Source organism: Pelodiscus sinensis, chromosome 12, assembly GCF_052426305.1.
Source record: "Pelodiscus sinensis isolate ZL-2025 chromosome 12, ASM5242630v1, whole genome shotgun sequence".
Classification (NCBI taxonomy): Eukaryota; Metazoa; Chordata; order Testudines; family Trionychidae; genus Pelodiscus; species Pelodiscus sinensis.
In genome coordinates, this window is record NC_143063.1 from 15,889,021 (window position 1) to 15,899,446 (window position 10,426).

The following is a 10,426-nucleotide window of genomic DNA, read 5'->3' on the forward strand; positions in this document are numbered from 1 at the left end:
TGGGGAGTCCATAGGTTTATATTCTCAGGGGATGCTGCCAAAGCCAGCTATCGAGGTGCCCCCCTCCCCATGAATCCTCTCCGTAACTGCGAGCGTGAAACAGCTGCCTAGAAAGACTGGAAGTAACAGCCCGTCGGGAGAACAGGCTGAGATTTTTAGCGGAGGGAGAGGATGAGACTCAAAAAAGCTCCCGGCCTTGGAATAAAGGGCCAATTGTGGACAAAAATGCACCTCTGCTGCTTTTCCAAGCTCAGAAAACACCTGTCCTCTCTGCGGTTGGAATTGGGAGGGGAGGGACTAAAACATCGACTTGCAAGAACACTCCCAAAGGGCCTAATACTCTTTATTACAAGCACTAATCCTTCAAATCCGACTTGAAATAATGTTTATCTTCTCGCAGCTTAATTTCCCTGCCTCTAAGCTGCAGGTCACTGCAACAGCCTGCTGCTCCTGCGAGGCTGGGGTTTCCCCAAGAATGCACAAGAAAGTGTAAAAGCAGCCTGCCTGGGGGATGTGGGAGTAGCACAAACCTCGATCAAGTCCTCTTTGTACCTCCAGGGAGCACGTTGGAAAATGCCTGGCGAGTGGCAATGCACTCCTCCCTCTTCTGCTGGTTTCTGCCCGTGCTACCTGGGCGATCGGCGAATTCTTTGATTCTCCCCCGACACACCGCGCCTCCATGGACAGGTGGATTGTGTTGTATGGTGGGCATAAAAAAAAACGATTTCTGAGCCACCTTGGCATTCAAAACAAACACCATTTTTCACGAGATGCAAAATCTCTCGCTAGAGCGAAAGTTTGTCCGAAAGAGACAAGCCTGTAGCGAAAGCAGGGTCCACACAAATGAACTTAAGAGGCAATCGGTGCCGAGATCCATAGTGGGGACGGAGGCGATAGAATAGTCCTGCGTGGCTTAAGCAAGGGAATCAAGATTTCTCCGCTCTATTTTTCAATCAGAAGTCGCAGCAGAGCTGTAAAGGTGCAAGATCTGTCGGTGCCTCTCCAATTACAAAGCGAATGGAAGCAGTTTGATCGCATTGCAGGGGTCATTACGGTCTCAATGAGGAACTCTATGGATATTGAGAGTAAATTCCTATTAAGATTAATGTGCGATTAGTAAATCGTCCAGAATGAGCTGTCTGTTACTTCTAATTAGAGCTATGAAGTTGCGCTCACAGGAGCCAGGCGGTAGCCTCGGCATAGGCCACTTGAAATAGCTTCAATTACAATCCCACGGGGGTGATTGTTTAAATTGCAAGTAAACTTCGTTAAGGGGCATACCCGGCCGTGTTCACTTCGGCAGGGCCGAAGAAAGGATTGAGGCGATTGGACCACGAAACTGAGGGTAACCTTTTTTACTTACGGTCTTCATCACAAAACTCCGCGCTGCTTTTCAGCAGAAGAGCGGAGATTTTTATAAATAACGGGAAATACATTAAAATATATGCACTTTTGGAATATGTACAATAAAAAGAAAACAGGACATACATTTTGCACATTAAAATCGGTGTGTGAGAATATATAGAGATCGTACACAACATTTTTTGTTTCTTTTGCGTGTTTCATGCTCAGAAGGCATGATTAACTCAAACATCTAGTGTGTGTATATCATAGTTACTTAGCCCAGTTGTCCTACTGTCCAAGTGTGAAACTGCCACTAAAGAGGGAAAACACCTACATCATCACAGACACAACCCCACCCTACAGCGTGGGAGTGTCACACCAACCACCTCCAATCCCTCCTCTTGATCTCTTCCCATTGATCTTCAGTTCCTCATTCCGGTAAAACACTTCACTCCTCCGTGACAACATGTAGGCGCTCCCCTGAGCAGTCCCACTTGTCTTAGTAGCCTTTGGTAAACATACCGAACTCTACTCGATATTCAAGATTGATTTCCCTGATTTATTAAGGCAGAATTCATTGGACTCTATTGACCACAAATGACTTAATGTAAATATTGACCTCGGTGAACTTGGAAATAGCTAGTATCGGGTTGATCTATAGATGACCTCTTAATTACCACAGTTATTAATTTAAATTATTGCCACTGCTTCTAGAGACAGGGAACAAAGGAACATTCTTTCCTCATCCCTGCGTGGTTTATTAGTCTGAACACAAAGTGTTTGATGACACTTTTAATTAAACAGAAATAATGCAGCGATGCAGTTTCCCTTTCTTGTCTGCCTTGTAAAGTTCAGCACTGCTCTTTTAACTGAATTATGGTGATGACCGCTAACAATGTCCTACTTTGCCACGCCAGACCACTTGCTAGACTTTAAAGTGGTAGGGGCACCCAACATTTTCCCCCAGCATGCACGTCTGGGAGGAGGGGCGGATATTTCAAAAAACAGGGCAAAGCCAACACACGGGGGGAGAGAAATCCCTCATTTTTCCTATTTGTCAGACCTTTGAGCAGCTCAGACATAACTTCCTCAAGTTTGGAAGACGGCTCTCTCACCGTCAGCTGATTGATTTTAATTAGACTCTTAAAAATACGTTCAGCAATATACAATGACAGAAAATAAACTGCCCGTCGAATTTCTTTTGCAACACCCCGTCTTTTGGCTCATCAGAACAATAGAGACCATAGGATTTACAAACATACTTTACCAGAGGAAGAAAGGGGGAGGGAGAAGGAATGAAAGGGAATGTAGGCTTGGTTGTCTGTTGTTTTTAAAGACAATGTCTTTAAAGTAGAAGACTGGTCTCTTAACCACGCTAATCACAGGTATATTACAAAATTACGAAGTTGCACATTGACCACGATGGTTCTCGAAGCGGGTTGGTTCAAACTTGGAGTGACAGAGGTGGGGTGGCGGGCATGGAGAACTCTTTTGTAAACTTGTGCGAAACTACAATGATCCAGTGCATGAGACGAGGTCTATAATTTATGACAGTTCCTCCGCTCTCTTTCCTTGGGGGAGGGGGGAAAGAAGGTGAGTCTCATCCATTTTTAAAGCAAGTTGTGCATAAGTTATGATCGCTTCCTCATGGAAGAAGGGAAGCCGCAAGTCATATGTAACGCTTTCAAGGCGCAGAGATCAACATTGTTGGCGGAAGATTTTTCAAGCCAAGAACTTTAGATACTCAGTCTCCCAAAAGTGCTGGGCTAACCTGCTGAGAAGGAAAGAAAAGTGATTAAAAAGCTCACTGGCACTCGTCAAGCGCCCCGTGCCTTAGCAGGCTATGAAAACATCTCAATGTGTCGGATTTAAATTATGGAGTCCCTTGCAAAACTAAACTTAGGTGCAACATTGGGGTGGGAGAGAGAAGGAACAGTAAATGTCTCGGGGCAACTTGCTTGCCGAAAAGACAGATTTGGACCCCATTATCTGTGTGTGCTCACATGACATTTTAAACTAACTTACTAGAATAGTTGCTGGTCCTGGGAGACATTTCCCTGGAAAGCAGAACACAGATACTATTATTTCTTTGTTCTTATCCTCTCCCCGTCCATCCTCTCCGCCAAACTCGCTGTAGCCAACGTCTCTCCTCTCTCTCCCACAAAGGTGTCAGAAGATGTAATAACCTCTCAACTCCTAAGCACACCAATAAACTCACGTAGTTTGTTAGAGTCGGGCTGTTTTAATAGGCCACATCAGTCAGATGCACACACGAAGTTAGGCTAGTTAAGGGGATCCTGTGGTTTTGTATAATCTCTTTATAATACTTTGAAAGGGAAACAGTATCCACTACAAAACATAGGAGGGATTGGCCCTAGCATATATTTCATATTTACTATCCTAGTGAGGAGCCCATAAAATGGTTTAGTGTGCAGGAAAGTTAGACACCTACCTCACCTCTTCAGCACTGGCCTAAAAGCTGTTCTCAGTTTATCTTTATGCTGCACTACACAACCTTCACTGAGATCTATGGCTCCTTGGTTGGGTTTCACACTTCTCCCAAACCCTGCGTATAGACACAACCATTTTTATAAGAAATGTTGACGCTTCACAACGTACATTTGCTTTGTCTGACCTACGCCGAAAGGCTTTCCTGCTTTCTGAAATCATTTCAAGCCTCTTTCGGCCTGCCCATGCCCCACTCCCTCACCCCAGCCAGGGGCTTGTTGTACTAGAATAAGTTTACAGTGTCGCAGACAATAATCAGGACCAGTACCCAGCTCCGTTAGCAAGAAGAACGGTTTGTTTTTCATGTGATCAGTGTTGTAAACGTGTTGGAACGGAAACAGAAGCTTTAATGGGAAAGGAGGTCATATGTTTAGGATTAGCTGCGTGTTTCCCGTGCAGGTCCGTTCCCCCCATCAGGATGAAGAGAAATATGGAAGTACCTTCAGCGCCTGAAGAATACGGGCACGTCTCCCCCAGCACGGGATAGGAAGCACAGCTTAGCTGTATTGACTGCAGGTTGAAAGTGGAGTTTCTAAAAATCTTGGTGGGCTGTGGCCGTTCTTCGAACGCCCCGTCAGCTGTGGGCTGGGTTCGGAGACTCGGGAGGGGTCTCGCCTCCGGGCTGTGTCCAGACACCGGGTGCCTTCCTCTGCCCAGCACACAGCCCGGGCTCGCTGTCCTTTGCTGAGCGGCCGGGGGGCCCACGAGAACATTGGCACCTGCTGTGTGAGCTAACGACCAGATTCGGGGCTTGTCTGTGGTGTCGTATTGCCGCCCTTGACTAATGGTGCCCACCACGTGGGCTGCCCTTTGCCCCACGATCTCTAAGAAGTCTCCTCCTGGCCCCGGCACGGGTCTGTTACAGGGGAGAGCGTGAAAATTGATGGGTGGGGTCATGCTGCAGTCACTTTTCTCAGACTCGGCCGCAGCAGCGCTGGCGCTGGACGCCGCCTGGTGTGCATTCTTCCGGTCACTTTCTGTCTTGTCTGCCTCATCCTCGTCCAAGTCGTCCAAGTCACTCAGCCTCAGGTCCTTTTCTTCCTTGAAGCTTTTCTGATCTGCTTTTAGAATAAAGGAGCGGGGGGGGGGGGAACAAATATATTAGTGATCTAGTGAAAGGACATAAGAACCGTGCACGTGTGCGTGCAAGGCGAGATGTAAATCCCCGAGAGTCAATTTGTGTCTGTAGGGATGCTTTGTAGAGCCTGTTACCTAGTGACTTTTAATGCAACTTCCTACAGCGTTGGAGTGTGCTACGGTGTCTTTGAGGGGAGGATCTGTCTCCTGTCTTGTTCTTTAAACACCCTCCTAGTGAAAGCTTTGCTATCAAGAAAAAGAAATCAATGTATCCCACCAGAATAGCCAGCCCAAGCCAATTCAAAGTCACTTGTCCTCGATGGCCTTTCCCGCCCCTACCTTTGCCTTCATTTTCTGTGCCATATTCCTCTTCCTCCCTTTTGCCTTCCTCCTTTCTCTCCTCCCCTGCTTTGTTCTTGGGAGACCAGGTCATTTTGTTTTCTTTCTTGAGTCTCCGTCTGGCGTTAGCAAACCAAGTAGACACTTGGGTCAGTGTCATTTTGGTGATGATAGCCAGCATGATTTTTTCCCCTTTGGTGGGATAAGGGTTTTTTCTGTGCTCGTACAGCCAGGTCTTGAGGGTGGTGGTTGTCTCTCGAGTGGCATTTTTACGCCTGGCTGAGCCACTGAAATCCACTGTCCCATACCTGCCATGAAATATTTAAAGAAGAAATATCACTGAAGGGGAACATGCGGAAGTGGAACAAAATTAAATTTACTAGTAAGCTACCCAAGGTAAACAAATACAACCTCCCCCGTTTGTATTGGCTAGAATGAGCTATTTGCTATTTTCAAAGACCACTGGTGCCTTTATTCCCGGTACAAAGAGGACAAGGGAAGGAGAGGGCGTAATTAAGTTGAGATCACGTCCCGGTTCCAGTTCACCCTGTGTTGGGAGGTCATTAGCAGACGGCTACACCCAGTTTTAATACTGAGTACCACGTGTCACCACTTTAGCAGCAGATGTTGCTAATCCAATTTGCCTTTTCCTAGGACTTGATTACCACTGCAATTACCAATGAGATTAGCGGCAAAGTTTTATTTTAGATGACTGCTGTTAGCCGGTTGCTTAGATTCTTTGTATAACAGTTGTCAGCTAGAAAATCCCGGGGTTTTTTGATGTCTGTTGCTGCATCGCAGAGGGATATTAATGCTATTCGCAGAAGATCAAAGGGGTTTTACCTGTCGTACTGGTACTGCCCTAAGGAATGATCGTAGGGGTAGAAGGCAGCAGGCTGAGCGATTCCCGAATGCAAACTGCTGGTGCCATCCTTAATTTCATACTGAGGCGTCTGGAAGGGAAAGCAGCAGCTTTTGACGTTAAAATTGAAGGTGTTAAAATAGGAAATTCCTCCACTTTTCTGAATTAATCACCCTGCATTCTAATCATTTGCTGCCCCTGCTGTCCTGACGGGCCCCGCGGCTGCTTTTACAGCAGAAGGACGGTGCAGCTGTCTTACTACTTTTGCTCTTTTCTCCTCTCTCACTCTGCCTCCTCCCTCAAGTCCTAGAGCACAAGTTTGTCGCCTGTTGCAGGTTAGCTGCCCCCCTTGCTCCCCTCCCCTCCCCCGTGCCCAGAGGCAGCACTAGAATAAAAGCTCCCGGACACTGGACCAAGCTTGCTCTTTGGGCTTCTACTCACCAGTGTGGTGTAAAGAGCTGGTGGGTCTGCACTGTAAGGAAGGTAGTTGGCATAGCCCTGACTCGCGGCGGCTGCTGAATAGGGAGAGCTGTACATCCCCAGAGCTGCATTGAGCTCCGTCCGAGTGCTGGCCAGCAGCCTGTTTTCGTAAGAGGGACAGCAAATAGTAGCTGCTTGGGCAGATCCCGAGGAAACATCCGACACCGATCTGGAGGCAGTTTCACAGCAAGTCGTACTGGGGCTGGCAGACACAAAAAACTGTGGAGAGGAAAGGATGGTCAAGGCGATTATTTTACGCGCTGCCCCCCCCCCCCAAGAATACAGAGATGGGGGGGAGAAGCCTTCTCCAAACAAAGGCGTGTCAGCTAAGTAAGGGAAATTAGAAATAAACAGAGTGGGAAGCGTGTGTGATCTAGGAGGTAACTAATCAAAACTGGCAAAACTTTACGGAAGCCATTCCCATAGAAATGTTGAAAAAATCGGCATAAAACTCCTTACACCTTAGTCACCTACACGGGTTTTTTAAAGGCAAGAAGTTGCGATTACAGATAACTTGACAATGGACTAGGCAAGTGATTCCATTGCGTTTAAAGGCACAGGAGAAGCCAACTGCCTAAACAAGGGGAAGAAAACCTTGCAGTGATCATCCCGGTGTATAAATAATCCAACTAAAATAAATTATGGATCCATTTACGGTATAGCAGCAATTTAGTTCATTGGGGGGCACTTTTGGAAGTCGTCCGGCAAAACCCAACACAGTCTAAGCAAAGGCAGTTAGAGGCAACACGGAGGAGCATGGCCCGGATAAAGCACACAATAACAATATATAATAATATGAACCGGCAAACAAAGGCTCTGGCCAAATACTTCCTATATAGGTGCACAACAACCAGCCTGCGAGGCTAACACCACACAGAAAAGCGCCTGCAAAAGCCAATGCCTTACGCTGCGCCTCTCAATGAAAGCTTTAAGTGAGTAACATAGGTTATAGATCAATACAGATTTGTAAATCAGCTGCACCTAGAATTTTTTTGCCCTTAAAACAGAGCAGTGACAGGTCTGGTTGGTTCCCTGCCCTGTAAACTGAGCGTTGTTGTTATTTTTTTTTTCAAAATCCTGGAATAACACAAGCGACACACACACACACACACAGAGCGAACACACTTTTTAAAAAGCCTCCAGATGTGCCCTTTAAACAGACTCTCGCAAGGGGGTGGGGGAAGGGAACAAGACATCTGGAATGCAGCAGCGGAATCTGATGAAAAGTGAGTGCTCTCTTCTCTTACCTGCGAAGTGGTGCTGTAAGGGTATCCAAACTGAGAGAAGGACATAGCTGCTCCTTATTTTTGAACCATAAGCAATATTCCTCCCCCCCCAGATCGATTGTAACTAAACCCCCCGCTTCAAGCTGTACCTTCTCACATACACACTTCCACGTAGGGCTTCCCCCCCACCCTTCAATTATAGATGGTTGCATTTAAGAAAAGCAGCCAGGCATCTGAGGCATGAGGTATGGAGCCTGAAGGAAGGCTTCCCCCACCTCCCATCATTCTTAGGACTGTATATGTTTATATAGAAAAATCACCCCAATGTATGGAGGCTTTAACTGAAAAGGGGAGTTTAAAAGAAAGGAGGGGATATGGAGCCTGCTTGTTGTATTATTTTCTGCTCTATAGTTCTTTAGCATTCATCCATGGAAGAGTATCAAAGTGACGTCATAGTAATCCCGCAACGACAGCACCGGCAAGGCTATAACAATCTTTGCCAATCATCGCGAACATCTCAGCTGCACTCAACACTTGTTCCATGTTGTTTTAATGTTGTGCTGTGATGCACGTCAAAGGCAGGGACCTGAAAGGCTGTGCGGTTGGGCTCTCGCCCGCTCGCGTTAGAACCCCAGCCCGATTTTGATTTTGAAACTTGAGCGGGGGAGGGGGGGGGGTAAAGAAAAAAAACTTATTCCAAGCACTAAAGTGTAACACGGACCGTTTCGCTTCTCTCCCCCAGACAGACCGCCCCCCCCCCAGCCCTGGAGCATCAAAGAAAGAAAAAGGGGAAGAAATGGCGTTTGCAAGTAGTGCGGGGTGGGGGTAGGGGGATGATGCGGTACACAGGAGTTAACCATGCTGCTCCAGTCTGTCTGCCAGGGGGATCAGCAAATGTACCTGACTCTTGAACAAGTTCTCTAATATGTGTCTGCCTCTGTGCTAATTATTCCATCTCCCTGCCCCCCCCCTTTATGCTCATCTGGGGTTGTCTGTTCCCCAGCCCTAATTTCTGCATCCGAGTCCGTTATTCGTGCTGCAAAGGCGGAAATCCACATAAATTCATCCTCTTGCCCTTTGCAGTGGCCCTGAGTGGAAGGGGGCAAAAAAAAAAAAATCTGCTCAAGGCGCCTGCAGCTTGCAGGAGAGGGACAGACGCCTGGACTCCATAAATGAGGTGGGACTGACACATGCGGGAGGGAAAGGGGGGCTGAAAAGACAACAGCATGATCAGCAAGCAGGGAGGCGAAGAGCGCCCGGAGATGTCTTTCCTCTGGCTCGAGCTAGCCCGCTCCCTGGCCCAAGGGTCCCTCACTAAGTAATGATGAGCAGGGGATCCATTTTTCTCTATTAGATCCTGAAACGGTCCCAATAGGAATGAATGGAGGGGAAGGGGGAGGGGGAGCTTTGACAGGTCAATGGGAGGGTGATTGATGGCTGCCTGGAGACCAGCCTGCCCATTACCACTAAGGCGTAATTGCATCAATTAACAAATGGAAATGCCCTTGTTTAACCAGCAACTTACACATTGCAAATTTGCCTTTGAGGTGAGATCTTGGAGGGAGGGGCAGGGGAATCAGGAGGTTTTCAGGTCGTGTACTACCGCAACTGCCCGGCAGATGATTTCTCTCCAAGAGAAAATACACTACATTTTAAGGCCAATTGCCCCTCCCTCGACAGGAATAATGGTCCCGCACTCTCTGACCGGATCTGATATCTTGTGCATGAAGAGCGGTGGGGGACGAGGTTCCGTGTCCCTGTGAGCCACCAATTTGACAAATTCCGGGGAGGGAGAGGGGATAGATTTATTTTCTCATTGAAAAAGATAATTATAGCATCCAGTCTCCCTAGGTCTGTTGCAGGGCCTCTCAAACTAGTTAGTTTGTGCAAACCCGTTTCTCTACCGGTTTTGTCGTCCGGGAGCATTCCACACACACCAGATCCAGTGTGAACGGTGCCTTCGCTGCAATTTGGAACGGAGAGTTCCACACCCGGCTTGCAAGAGACGGGTGGCGTAGCTATGAACAGTGGCATATTGGGGATGGTGGTGGAAGCAAGCCAATTAACCCTACTGCCTGCGCTTCCTTAGGCTGGGGATCAGGGCAGATAGAGGTCACGCTGAAAGCTGGCTTTCCTTTTCTTCTGCTGCCCTTCTGAAGTTGGGGATAGGAACTGACAAATAATAAATAAAATAATCTTGGCTGCAGTTGCGCCGATTCTCTAAGGGTGGCGCTAGAGAGCCGCGAGTGAAGCCGGGACCGGATCAAACAGCGCTCGCTTTAGAGCTGATCCGCAGGAAGCAAAGAAGCCCGCACCAAAAGAGAATCAACAGAATTAACCTGTTCCTTCAGGGAACGAGACGCGCTCAGTCAGGTAGAAATACCTTCTGCTCGCAACCTTTTCAAAGTTTGCAAGCAGAAACTGTGCAAGCAAGCCCGAAAGCTTGCCTCCAAATTGCATGCATCGAAAGTTGGCTCTCGCTGCAGCCAGAGCAGTGGCGTTAGAGTTTGCAATGTGGGCTAGCTACAATGTTACCAGGCTGCAATTCAATCCAACCCTCTGCAGAAAGACCGGTTATTTCGTATTTGGG

General features: G+C 47.6%; 1 protein-coding gene across 10 annotated transcripts; it reads right to left on the reverse strand.

Moving 5' to 3' along the window:
- Positions 1-1,862: 1,862 nt before the first annotated feature.
- On the reverse strand, positions 1,863-8,444 carry IRX6 (iroquois homeobox 6). 10 transcript variants are annotated; one of them, XM_089781453.1, is made up of 8 exons: positions 7,858-7,926; positions 6,572-6,829; positions 6,112-6,221; positions 5,269-5,576; positions 4,293-4,910; positions 3,797-3,910; positions 3,370-3,401; positions 1,863-3,115 (listed from the first exon to the last, which is right to left on the reverse strand). In XM_089781453.1, the coding sequence occupies exons 1-6, from the start codon at positions 7,900-7,902 to the stop codon at positions 3,798-3,800; spliced, it is 1,452 nt and encodes a 483-aa protein (XP_089637579.1). In that variant the 5' UTR covers positions 7,903-7,926; the 3' UTR covers positions 1,863-3,115; positions 3,370-3,401; position 3,797. The 10 variants fall into 10 exon arrangements, with proteins under 10 accessions (XP_089637579.1, XP_089637576.1, XP_014428042.2 ...); XM_089781450.1 differs by having other exon boundaries at positions 1,863-3,118; XM_014572556.4 differs by lacking the exon at positions 3,370-3,401 and having other exon boundaries at positions 1,863-3,118; positions 4,293-4,913; positions 7,858-8,444.
- Positions 8,445-10,426: the final 1,982 nt, after the last annotated feature.